This window comes from Microtus ochrogaster, unplaced genomic scaffold (assembly GCF_000317375.1).
Source record: "Microtus ochrogaster isolate Prairie Vole_2 unplaced genomic scaffold, MicOch1.0 UNK1, whole genome shotgun sequence".
In the NCBI taxonomy this organism is placed as follows: Eukaryota; Metazoa; Chordata; class Mammalia; order Rodentia; family Cricetidae; genus Microtus; species Microtus ochrogaster.
Genome location: NW_004949099.1, coordinates 35,732,902 through 35,746,547, shown reverse-complemented (window position 1 = coordinate 35,746,547; position 13,646 = coordinate 35,732,902). Strand labels below are relative to the sequence as shown.

At 47.7% G+C, this 13,646-nt stretch overlaps 1 protein-coding gene across 6 annotated transcripts in view; it reads left to right on the top strand.

Moving 5' to 3' along the window:
* The window catches only part of Iqsec3 (IQ motif and Sec7 domain 3), a 103,297-nt gene that overhangs the window by 53,523 nt on the left and 36,128 nt on the right, over positions 1-13,646 (top strand). For all 6 annotated transcript variants that reach the window (XR_001229355.2, XR_001229356.2, XR_001229354.2 and 3 more), the window contains one exon: positions 10,896-12,007. Coding sequence is in view for 3 of the 6 variants with exons in the window: in XM_005365159.2 (XP_005365216.1) it covers positions 10,896-12,007 (1,112 nt within the window). In the remaining 3 variants the exon portion in view is untranslated. The remainder of the gene's footprint in view (positions 1-10,895; positions 12,008-13,646) is intronic.

Genomic DNA, 13,646 nt, shown 5'->3' with positions numbered 1-13,646 from the left:
CAGGAGGTGCCCCACTCGGCTTCATTCTCAGAGAAGGGTGTCACACTGCTGCCCTCTGCTCACTGCTGGTCCTGGTGACACTGTAATACAAAGCACACAACCATCTTGGTCACAGAATGAGTCTTCCTGTGGTGCGCATGTAGGTGCCACCTAGGGCTATCTAAGCACTGGCTCTCTGTCAGGCAGAGTGCAAAGCCTTTGCCATTCACTGCTTCCCAGATTGGCATATTATCACTGTACCATATCTCAGATGGGAAGACCAAGACACAGTCCGTGGCCTGAGCTGGCACCTTCCCATCTCTGCCCATCACAGTGCACTGTATAGATTCCACCAGTCAATGCACACAGCCTGACCTGTCGTAGAGCAGCCCTGCTCATGGGGTCTCTTGCTCTCGGGCTGATGTCTGACTTTGCTTTGCCAAGTTCCAGAGACACATAACATGACTGGCTTTAATGCTCTCAGCTGAGAAACATCAAACCCAGAAGAAACCCTCCTTCACTTTTTTTTCACTTTTCTTTCTTTTTTATTTTATTTTTTCATTCAAAAATTTCCACTTCCTCCCCTCCTCCCATTCCCTTCTCACTCCCCCACTCACCCTCCTCCCTCCCCTTCCAGCCTTAAGAGAAGGCAGGGTACCCTGCCCTGTGGGAAGTCCAAGGCCCTCCCCCCTCCATCCAGGCCTAGGAAAGTGTGCATCCAAATAGACTAGGGTCCCAAAAAGCCAGTACATGCAGTAGAAACAAGTCCCAGTGCCTTTGCCAATGACTTCTCAGTCAGCCCCCATTATCAGCCACTTTCAGAGAGACCGGTTCGATCACATGCTCGTTCAGTCCCAGTCCAGCTGTATTTGGTGAGCTCTTATTAGATCAGGCACACTGTCTCAGTAGGTGGACCAACTGACTTCCTTGCTCATCTTCTCCCTCCTTCTGCTCTTCAACTGGACCTTGGGAGCTCAGTCCAGTGCTCTGATGTGAGTCTCTGTCTCTATCTCCATCCATCACGGGATGGGACGAAGATTCTATGGTGATTAAGAAGCCCTCACCGAGTCCAGACTCCTCAACACTGTGCCCCTCCCCCACCCAACACCTCTTTCTCCACCCTCACTTGCTGCCCTATCTCAGGACCTTCATCAAGCTTGGTTGGCCTGGCTTCTGAAAAGAGGGAGCATGTTCCAATGACAGTGAGAACCCCTCACTCCTGGCAGAAGCTAAGAGATCTTTCTCTTGGGAGTGGTCAGGCCACAGTTAATCCCCCATGAATCATAGGGAGAAGTGAACAGACTTGCTCCTTGACCCCCCCAATCCCCCAGCACTCCAGCCCACTCCATCCCCAGCACTCCAGCCTGTCTGTCCCCTCACTTTTCAGCTCTCTACCTGACCCTGTTAAGAATAGGGTTGGGTGACTGGGCAAGCTTGACCTAGAGCACTGCAGAACTCCTCAGTCCTATGAGAATTTGTCTGGCAATATGAAGGGGGAAGAAAGATGGAGAATTTGGCTCTCAGCCTAGATCAGGGAGAAAGTCTGGGTTTTTATTTCCCCAAAGCATAGGAAAGAGTTCACTTTAGCTCATGACCACGGGCATTTACTGGTCCAGCCCCAGGCAGAAGGGATGTCTTTGAGGGGCAGCATGGGAGTGCTGAGAGCTCAGAGCAAGGCAGGGGTGCAAGCATTATGGGTGGCTTTAAAGGATGGAAGGCCATACTGGAAACAGCTGGAGCCAGTAGGGGATGGCTGGGCAAAATGATTGGAGCAGAGGGTAATGAAGTAACAACTGAATTTCTGTGCTTTCCATGAGCAGCTAGGCACTGCTCAAGTATTCGGGGTGGCTGAAGCATAGCAAATGTCTCAAATAAATGATGGCCCCTTAGAACCTGGGGTGAGAAGAGTAAACAAAGAGAGGGTGGGTAGTCTAAATATCCCCCCAAATTTATGGAAAAACAGAGTGTCAAAGACCAGTTTAAGCAGCGTTCTGTATTGGAGGGCTGGCAGGGGAAGAAGGTTTTCTGGAAGAGGCACATTTAAGACAGGTCTTGAAGAGAGGGGAATATATGTACCTTGAGAAGAGAGGCTGAGCAGTGGCCCAGACATGCCCAAGGTCCACCAGCACGGAAGTCCTACAAGGAGCCGTTTCCCTGTGTGATGTTTGCTCATCACGTTGTTAGAGCGGCATTCTGATAGTGGGAAGGTAGGAAGATAGCGGCCGGGATTCTATTTAGAGCCCTGACAAAGGCTTTCCCTGGGACGCTTCTCCTCTTAATTGGTTGCTAATTATCAGCCAACATAAAGCTGCTCTCTTAGATTCCCAACATGGAAACCATGGAGGAGGCTCTGAAATGGCTAGGGGAAAAAAACTTAAATGTACTTAGAGATTTGAAAATGCTAGGCACATAATTTGTGATTGGCATGCTTAGGAACTCAGTAGCTAGAGTCTGGGATTGATTGACTGGGGACAAGGGTTCTGAGTGTCAAGGAGTCTCAAGGAGGAGCACCAAGAGCTTCAGAAAGGAGGGGAAAGGAGGTGTAAAAAGGGCCGGTGCTGATGAAGCCACATAGCTGGCCTTCTTGGGGATCACTTTGGAGGACCTCCAAAGTTGTAGGGTGCATAGAAACCAAAGAACACAGGGGCAGAGCAAGAGGGTAGATCAGAGTCTGACTGTTTGGAAAGGGGCTGAGAATACACTACTCCTCCAAGAGGCTCAGTGGGAAATAGAAGGCCAGCTGGTGTCTTGTGGGTAGAAGAGTCTAACAGAGAACTGGGGGAGGATCTGAAGGCAGGAGACAGGAAGCAGATAGACGAATGGAGGTTGGAAATGCAGGTAAGAAACAGAAAGATGAGAGAATGTCCAAAGGAGATAGATGCTGTGGGGTCATTTGCTCTGCGTTAGACGGGGACTTTTTAAGACTCACAAAAGCAACCTGGGAATTTGTTCTCTCATTTACTCACTACATAGGATGCTGACTGTGTATTGGAGACTGTCCAAGGAGTGGGGACCAGGCAGTGAAAATGGCAAGCGAAGCCTCTGCCTTCACAGTGCTTGGCTTTGCTCTCTTTCCATTATGTCTTTGTGTGACTGTGACCACCCGGCTCTCAGAGACAACTCAAGGGAAGAAGGAGGACGGGGGAGGGGGTCAAAGTTTCAGTTCCATCACAGCAAGAAAGGCATGGAGTAAGCAACTTACTCCACAGGGGTAGGGTCACATGGTAGGGCTCTTAACAACATTGCAGATCAGATTATGAAGAGAACCAGATGCTGGGTGTAACCTTCAAAGGTCCACCCCTAGTAACCAGCTAGGCTCCACCTCCAAAAAGGTCTGTAATGTCCCAAAATGATACCACTGGCTCAAGAAGGAACATTTAAAATATGAGCCTGTGGGGGCCACCTTACATTCAAGTCAAAATGCTCTATCTATTGCATCTCATAATACAAAATGCATTTGCGTATAAGCTTATCCAAGACTTAACTATTCCAACACCATTCACAAGCCCAAGTCTTGGAAGAGCAGGAGCAAAAGAGAGTAAGGGAGGGGAAGCAAATACTGTAAACGTACATGATATATTTAAAAATAACTGTCTTTATGAAACAGAACACTATGAGCAATGAATATATCCCCCCCCGAAAAGTTGGGGGAGCTCTACGCTGTAGGGTCACATTAAGACTCAAAAGCAATCTCTAAATTATGAACCTCTGTTTAAAACATGAGTTATATACACCTGATCTGTAATGACACAAAATAAATATTCTCATTCCAAGCAAGGAGGGAGGGGTTGAGATGAGACTGCAGAAACAAGAGGCAGAATACAGCAAGACCAAAACTCATGAGGGAATATATCAAGTTTTCTAGCTTGCTGGAGATGGTGGCATCATTTGAGTTCCACCACCCCTGGGCAGCCTGGATACTTAAAATCCATGTGGCCTCTTCCTTGAACTGATTTTACCAGTGCCTACCACCTTCCTAGGCAAACAGATACTCCATGCTGCTGGCATCTCGAGCATTCTGAGGTCTTTCTGTATCTCAGGTTTTCACCTGCAAAGTTTCACACGTCTCCCTGGTCGCAGGCTCCCTAAGGTGGGGATATGACCCCATTGACCTTCCAGCCCTTCCTTAAAAGTCTAGTCCAAGCCTCCATGACTTCAGGTACTCTTGTAGTCTTGATGCCTACAAAATTGTGTCAGGTAAACGATGCCAAGTTGTGCCGAGAGTGTCAGCAGTAGCCAGGCCATTTTAGACCACAGCTACAACAGCCTCCCAGAGTTTGTATGGTTAAACCTGGGAGAATAGCTCTCTAGGCAGTTAGTTCCTTTACAAGTTGAGGGCCCCCCGTGGCACTCTCTTCAAAGGTAAATTGTAGTAGAAGGAGCGGGCTGCATCCCACTGCCCGGCTAGCTTAGCCCCGAAAATAATCACACAGAAATTGTATTAATTAAAACACTGCCTGGCCTATTAGCTCTAGCCTCTTACTGGCTAACTCTCATATCTTGATCTAACCTCTTGATCTAACCCATTCTAATAATCTGTGTAGCACCACGAGGTCATGGCTTACCGGGAAAGATTCTAACCTACGTCCGTCTCAGGCAGGAGCTTCATGGTGTCTGCCTGACTGTGCTCTTCTTCCCAGCATCCAGTTCTGTCTTTCCCCCCTACCTAAGTTTCTTCCCTATCAAAAGGCCAAGGCAGTCTCTTTATTCAACTAATGAAAGCAACATTTACACCCTGAAGCCTCCAGCGGGTAGTCTTGCCACTTTAAACGTATCTTAGTTGGGGGTCACTATTGCTGTGATAAAACACCATGATGAAAAGCAACTTGGGGAGGAAAGGGTTTATTTCTCTCACAGTCCCATTTACAAACAGTTCATCATGGAAAGCAAGAAGGGCCATGTAGGAGACTGCTCATTCATTTCCCAGCAGCCCAGACTCAAAATAATCACACAGAAACTATACTAATTACAACACTTCTTTACTTATTAGCTTGTGCATATTTCTAGCTAACTCTTACATCTTAAATCAACCCATTTCTATTAATCTGTGCATCACCACGAGGTTGTGGCCTCCTGCAAGGTTCTGCATGGTTCTGGTAGGCTCCAACTCTCTGACTCCACCTCCTTTCCTCTTCTATCTGCTTGGAATTCCCACCTTGCCCTAGTCTGCACAGCAATAGGCCCAACGCAGCTTCCCTATTAACCAATGGTAATGAAACATATTCACAGCATACAGAGGGGAATCCCACATCCATGCAGGAACTCACACAGGGCAGGAACCCTAAAATAGGAGCTGATGCAGAGGCTGCAGAGGGGTGCAACTTACTGGCTTGCTCCTCATGGCTTAATCAAACTCCTTTTTTATAGAACTCAGGACTGCAATGGCAGCACCCACAATGGTTTGGTCCCTCCCCCATCAATTACTAAATTAAAAAAAAATATGCTTTACAAGCTTGTTTATAGCCCGATCTTATGGAGACATTTTCCTAATTGAGGTTCCCTCCTTTCAGATGACTTCAGTTTGTGGCACTGATATAAAACCATCCATGTCGGGCGGTGGTGGTGCACGCCTTTAATCCCAGCACTTGGGAGGCAGAGGCAGGAGGATCTCTGTGAGTTCGAGACCAGCCTGGTCTACAAGAGCTAGTTCCAGGACAGGCACCAAAACCCAAGAAAAACCCTGTCCCAAAAAACCAAAAAAAAAAAAAAAAAAAAAAAAAAAAAACCCATCCAGCACAGCTGCTATTATGGACAAGGTTTTTTGTATCTTTCTGTACTGCTTTTTACTCCAAATTATGACTATATGCCTGGCTAAAAGTGCTCAACAATAACCCTATCCAACTTGAATCCTATGCTGTCTTGAAATTCCTGTTAAACTTTTTAATTCAGGCTCACTTAAAATTTCAGGGTACAGGAAGGATGCAAACAAAATGTTTCCCCACTGTATCCAAAAGGCGGTAGCCCAATTCCCAATAGAGTCCTTGTTCCCGACTGAAATCTTATGAGCACAGTCTTTTTACTATCTACAATATCATCAGCATTCCAGCCCTGCAAGCATCAACCGATTAATCTCTGCAAACAGCATTCTAGGGATTCTTAAACTCCTTTCTCCAAATCTTCCAAATGCTTCCGACAAACCAGTTCCAAAGGCCTAAGAACCTCATGACCAGATTTAATTACAGTAACAAGCTCTTCTGTGGCACCCGTTTTCTGTACCAGTTGGCTTTGTGTTACTGTAACTACAATACCTAAGAGAAACAATTTCAAAAAGATGTAGTTTGTTCACAGTTTGTGAGGGTTTGATCCATAATTGCAGACAAAGCTTCGTAGCTAGCATCATAGTGGTGGGGGCTACTCACATCATCAGAAAACGGAGCATGACAGGAGGGCTGGCTACAATCTGTCTTTACTTACTATTTCTACCAGATAGAGGCTCACCTCCTTAAAAGGCTCTACACCCTCCACCCCCCTCCAAAGAAAACCACAGTGCTACAAGCTGGGGGACAAGAATTCAAAGTATGAGCCCCTAGGAGACACTTCAGATTTGAACCATACTTAAATTTTAATGTGTAGGAAGGACTTGGTAGGACAGGAACAAGAATCTAAATTTGGTTTCTTCAAACAGTATAGACATTGAGCTTGAAGGTGTACCCTCCTGGAGTCATCTTGGCCAGTCTTCTGCCTCAAAGGGTGATGATTATTATCTAGCTTTCTGTTGCTGTGATAAGCATCATGACCAAAGGCAGCTTGGGAAAAGGGGGTTTATTTGGCTTAAAGATCACGGTCCATCACTGCTAGAAGCCAAGGCAGGAACCTAGAGGCAGGAACCAAAGCAGAGGCCATGGAAGAATGCTGCTTACTGGCTTTCCTTCATGGATTTCTCAACCTGCTTTCTTGAACAGTTCAGGGATATCTACCCAGGGATGTGGCACTATCACACTGAACTGGACCCTCCCAAATCAATCATTATTCAAGAATATTCCTAAAGACTTACCTACAGGACAAAAATTTAACAATCTTTAAAAAGTTCAACATGTCCTCAATTGTCACATCACATTTCCTTCACAGGATACAAAGGTATTATTCCATCTCAAGCCACAAATCACTACTTACTGCTACCCTGCTGTATAAGGTTCCTCCAAGATTAAAACATTCCATCCTTTAGGAAAGTTCCCTAAAACAGAAGGTAAACAACTCAAGATAGCTTCAGGAAGTCCCTGAAACTGAGCAGATTCACTATACCTCTACCTCCCATGCACTCTCACAAGAATGCTGGGAGTCACTCAGACAAGACAAGCTGCCAGGAAGACTTTGAGATCAGATCAGCTAGCCTGTACCAAGCAGAAACCAGCCAGGCTATCAGGAAGAGGTTTAGACCAGAGGCAGCTGGAGAGGATGCTCTCCAGTCTGTTGCGCTGCCAGTAGGCTGTGCAGAGTACTTCAGTTTCCAGCTCTGTGAGCTGTTGTCCATGCTGGGGTGGGCTTTGATGAGACAGCTGTCTTTAAGTTATTTCTGTCCTTGTAAGTAACCCCAATAAAACTCAATGGTACACACACACACACACACACACACACACACACACACACACACACAAAGACTTACCTACAGACTAATCTGATGGAGACATTTTCTCAGTTAAGGTTTTCTCTTCCTGGATGACCCTAGATTATGTCAAGTTGAAAAAAAAGAAAAACTACCGAGTGCAATGCTATACCAAGCAGATAGATTCTTTACCGCCTTGGAACTATCTTAGGTAAAGGGTTTCTTTTTAGGTGTTTTCTTTCAGTTGTTTATGGAATCCTATCACTTGCCAAGACACTCTTGGGTCTTGGTTTCTCCAGGAAGTAGAAATGGACCAGTGGGAAAGAGATACAAAGTCTGGACCTTCAGTGAGTTTGTCATGGTCATTGAGAAAGGATTTTAAAAATGGGGATAAAAGGGTACTGTTCATCTAATTCTCCACAACATGGCAATTTCTTCCTTTGGGGCACACCAGGAAATCATACACCCTAAGTTGTGCCTTATTTTAAAAGGTTTACACAATTGCATCAGACCCACAAGGACTGTACCAGGCTTTTTCTTTTGGGACACCAACCAGCTTCCAGATCATGACACAGAGACTTCTTATTAGTTATGAATGCTCGGCCTAGCTTAAGCTCATTTCTGGCTAGCTCTTTTGTTTTTCAGATTTATTTATTTATTTTGTATACAGTGTTCTGTCTGCATGTATACCTGGAGGCCAGAGAGGGCACCAGATTTCATTACAGATGGTTGTGAGCCACCATGTGGTTGCTGGGAATTGAACTCAGGACCTCTAGAAGAACAATCAGTGCTCTTAACCTCTGAGCTATCTCTCTTGCCCCCTCTGGCTATTTCTTTTAACTTAAATTACCCTGTTTCTCTTTATCTGTCTTTTGTCTTGGTGCCTTTTGCCTTTCTTTCTGTGCATCTAGTTACTTTTTTGCTTCCTCCACTGTCTGTCTGTCTGGCAGCTGCCTGGTTTCTGGTCCTGGAGGTGTCCTTCTCTTTCTCCCCCATTCTGTTCTCCTTCCTCTCTTTCTCTTTTCACCCTCTTCTTTCTTCTCTTCTATTTATTCTTTCTTCCCATCAGCCCTGCCTATCCCTCTCCTGCCTAGCTACTGGCCAGTCAGCTTTTTATTAAACCTCTCAGGTACCTTAGGCTGGCAAAGTGAAACAAATGCAGCCCATCTTTACATAATTAAAAATATGCAGCAAACACAAATGTAACACATCTTTGCACAGTTAAAGTCATATTCCACAGCATAAGCAAATATAACGCATCTTTACATAGTTAAGTGTTCCACAAGGATGATTTCCCTTTTGTTAACTGACAGTCACTTGGTTGGAAATATAATAATAATTTACTGGAAACTCGCAGGGATAATGTCTATCATATTAATAAGACCAGTTCAAATTCAAAGGGGGAGAATTATATACCACAGGGTGAGGACTCACTGGGACCATCTTGGAATTCCGCCTACCACACAGCTGGAAGGTAGCTACTTGGTTTCTCTATGTAGCTCCACGGGTCCCTCTAAGAAATCTCACTCTCTGCCCCAGGGGATCTGTTCCGGCTCTTGCACGCATCAATCATACTAGGCAGAAAAGAAGATCATGGCTTCGTGAGTTCTCAGGGCTGAACTCTAGCATGCCCACTGAGGCCTAGAACGGGGATGCAGCCTTGCCCCAGGTGGGCAGGTCCCTTCCCAGAGAACCCAGTTGAACTGTGTCCAGATGTGAAGAACCCGAGAAAATAAGCATGTGCTATTCTCACCTGCTGAGTGTTTGGTAATTTGATAGACAAGATACTTGGTATGAGTCATTCTAAAACTGTGTTGGGGATGACACCCATGGCCTTACACAAGTTAGACAAGGCCTCTGCCACTGAGCTACACACCCCCAAGTCCATTCTGATATGCTTTGTAAAATGTCCTTGAAGACTCCCCTGTAACCCAGGGATCCGATGTCACCGTAGTGCTTCCTCCTAGTGCGTAGAGCCTGCACCCTCTCACACACAGACTTTGGTGGGCTGAGCAGATCAGGAAGCCAGTTACAGTGCTGCATTGAGGGATAGACTTGCCTTTCCATCTGCTTCATAGACGGCAAATCCACCTGTGCTCCCCCCAGCCTCACCCCCATCCAGATTCCCAGAGAACGTGGGAATGTCAGTGCCCTAGAGACTCTCTTACTCTCTGTCCATTCATCCAAATTTTTAGCTCCAGAAGGAGAGTGTGCAAGCGGAGGGTAAGGATACGTGAAGGGCATAATTTCAGAGACAGGGTACACATTTTCACTCCTAAAGACTCAAGGGGCTTACCAAGGAGCCTATGATACTAATCAAGCCTGTCTTCTTAGTTTTAGCCTGGCCCTTTGGCTAAAGTCAAAGCTCTTCAAGGAGCGGGGTTCAACGGTCAGTCATTTCCGGGGGTGAGGTGGGGCGGTACTGGGGGAATGTCCCCCCTAGTCCTTTCTTGAGAAGTTTTGATAAAGTAGAGAAAGCAAGAACATAGCAACCTAAGTGGGGCTGGGGGTCGGGGGTCAGAGATGGAGGGCAGAGTTGAAGGAAGGGAGACAAAACCCTGAACACAGGGATGCCAGGAGCGATACTCAGGTGAGCGATACTCAGATGAGGCCCTTGCTACACGGCTCCTATCAATACAACTGTGATTTGAAACATGCTCCCTGGAGGGGAGCTTGCTCTTGGGCCATTGTCCTCATAACGTTCACATTTATTGACCACTTCCCATGTGCCCAAATCTGGACCAGGGACTGGCCTGGCAAAGACGATCAAACCCAGATGCCATGCTTCTGTTACTCTCAGGAAAACAGAAGCACCCCCCCCCCAATGCACTGAAGTGAGCGCCCAGAGTTTTGTTTTTTGTTTGATTGACAGATCTTAACATCATTGTTTAATTTTTCATTTTTAATTATTTTTAATTATGCATCAAGGCAGAAAACAGCAATATAATAAACTCCCATACAACCATCACCAAGCTCCAAAGGTCTTTATTAATGTTTTCTTAATATTAATATCATGCTAGCTAGTGCATTTTACGTAATTTCAGTTGAAATTCGGGAAATGTATTTTATTTCTAAATACTTCTACATGCATCTCTGATGTAACCGTTCTTTAATAATTAAGAGATTAGATAAACGGGACTTCCATCCCAGCACCTCTGTCCACTGCCACAAGGAACCTCCCCAAACCTGAGTGTATTCCTCCATCTTGCCTCTAGGAGTCTTCCTAAGGTCTTGGCATATCAGGCTTGTCTGGTCTGGAGTCTTCTCCCAGTAAAGCCACCTTGTGCTCCGGGGACTGTGGTGGGCTGTACTGATCTAATCCATGCTATTTCCACCTTCCCTGACTGAGCCTTTCTCTCTGTCCCTGCTGCAGATTGAAATGCTAGAACACAAATACGGGGGCCACTTGGTATCCCGCCGCGCCGCGTGCACCATCCAAACTGCTTTCCGCCAGTACCAGCTCAGCAAGAACTTTGAGAAGATCCGTAACTCACTCCTGGAAAGCCGCCTGCCCCGGCGGATCTCTCTGCGCAAAGTGCGGGCGCCCACAGCAGAGAGCCTGGTGGCGGAGAAGGCGCTCCTGGAGGGCTGCGGACTACTGGGGCTGCCGCTGGGGCGCTCGCCCTCCCTGCCACCCACCTTCGCAGGGTCGCTCACCGAGCTGGAGGACTCCTTCACCGAACAGGTGCAGTCCTTGGCCAAGTCTATCGACGACGCCCTCAGCACCTGGAGTCTCAAGACCATGTGCTCATTGCAAGAGAGTGGCGCGTACCAGCTCCACCAGGCCCTGCACCCTAGTGCGGGACAGCCAGGCCTGGAAGCCGAGGCACGGGAGCCCGAGAGTAGCCCAGGGTCTGGAGATGAGGCCAGCGGCCTGCCGCAGGGTCACAGCGGTACCCTCATGATGGCTTTCCGGGATGTCACGGTGCAGATCGCTAACCAGAACATCTCTGTTTCCTCCTCCACCGCCCTGTCTGTGGCCAACTGTCTGGGCGCACAGACCACCCAGGCCACAGCTGAGCCAGCGACCAATCAAACTGAGCAGGGGGATGCCGCGGCTCAGGAGGTCTCGGAAGCCCCAGCCTCAGAAGCCCCAGCCTCGGAACAGGAGGAACCCCCGGGTGAGAACTCAGAAGTGGTGGAGAGCCCAGCCCAGGGCGCACATGAACAGGTGGTTGCGGAGGCCGTGGTTGAGGAGGCTGTGGCCGAGGAAGCAGCGGAGGAAGAGGAAGAGGCCGGGCAGACAGGGAAAGGGGCCGATGCGGGCGAGAACTCTGAGCAGCTGAGCAGTAGCAGCGCATCCACCAAGTCCGTCAAATCTGGCTCAGAGGTTTCTGCTGCTGCCTCGAAGGAGGCCCTGCAGGCGGTGATCCTAAGCTTGCCGCGCTACCACTGCGAGAACCCAGCCAGCTGCAGGTCCCCCACGCTCTCCACCGACACCCTGCGCAAGCGACTTTACCGCATTGGCCTCAACCTCTTCAACATGTGAGTGAGCTTGGGGTCTCCAGAAGGATCAGAGGGAGGGACGGAGGGGAAACTTGCAGGGTACCAAGTCCTGACAGCATCTTCTCTGGGTCCTTCAGAGCAGTTTGTGCCTGGGCTGAAGCTCCCAGGGAATGTTTAAGAAGTACATACTATATTTTTCCCGATGACAAACACATCAAGCATAGGTTTTTCACAATTGTTTTTTAAGATGAAGAGATGGTTTGGAAAATGGGAAAATACAGGTTGAGCACACGCAGGAATCGTTGAAGATGAAAATGAAGTTAGGAAAACAGTGTTATTACAATGGGGTCCCAAAATAAGGAAACGGTGGAGAGGGGGAGACAGAGTGAAAATGACATCGAGTCCCTGCTGAGAAGGCTCAGGTAAAGGTGGTTGCTGTGCAAGCCTGGCAACCTGAGCTCTGCCTCCCGGAACAACCACAAAGGTGGAAGGAGAAAGATGTCTCCCTCCCGGGAGCCATCCTCTGACCTCCTGTGAAGGCATTCCCTCTCTCAAAATAAAATTTTATTTTTAAATATTTTTAATGAGATAGAGGAATAGGTAAGAGGAAAGAAAGACAGGAAGGATGAAAACCAAGTGAGATAGAAAAGAAATTAGGGGATAGAAGGAGAGAAATTAATGACTACCATAACTCAGAGACCCAAACAGGACTCCATGCAACAAGAACCCACGCTGCAGGTGACACAGAGGAAATAGACCCCTCCCTCCCTGTGAGACAGAAAGTCCAGGAGACACTACTAACCCTCCTCATCCATTCCCTCCTAGCTCTGCCCCGGGGCAGGAATCATTTCCTGCTCTCATTTAGTCATACAACTATCATTGATTGCATGCCAGGCCTGTACTGGATAGATGAGTAAAACAGTTCCTGGCCTCAAGATGCTCATGTCCAGCCATTCCTAGCTCACCTGCAATCCTCCCAGCAGCATCTAGAGACAGAGAACATCCTCTGATTTTACAGAATAGCAACCAGGGAGGGAGGTTGCACACTGCTCAACCTCTTGCTGGAGGTAAACCTGGGCGTGGCCAGAGTCGTCCATCTTTTTGTAAATCAGGCTGCCATCCCCGGTGCACATGAAATCAGAAACTCTCATCTTTTAAGACAGTGATTCCCAGTCCATCCCTAGTGAAGAACCAGTTCCATCTCCTCCCCCTGTATATGGGCTGGTACCTTTGCAAAACACAATACAAATGATTTGCTAGGAAAGCAGCCACAGGCTTGATGTCCTGAAAATGTCAAGCATTTGAGAAAAGGTTTCTAGGGCTCATTTATCTCCTCAGATCCAGGGAGATCCAGCTCCAGGAGCAGCTAAGGTGCAGGCTGGAGGAAGCACCTCCCGCACCCCCCTGGGGGCTCTAGGGACTGTCCAGAGCCTTAGGGAAGGGACAGAGAAGGGAGCCTCTTTACTTGCTCCAGATTCTTGTTGAGTCAGACCTCTTTTCCCTTCAAGCCCTATTTCTGTCCCTGTTCACCACCCCAACCCCGTGTGGTGTTCAGGTGACAGTTGCTCCCATGGGGAGCCCTAGTGGTCCCTGGGAAGTAGGTTTCCCAGGGTGAAAGGAGTCAGGACAGCAGCCCCAAAACGCCTCGGCTTCCTCTCTCCTCCCCACTCCAACTTCT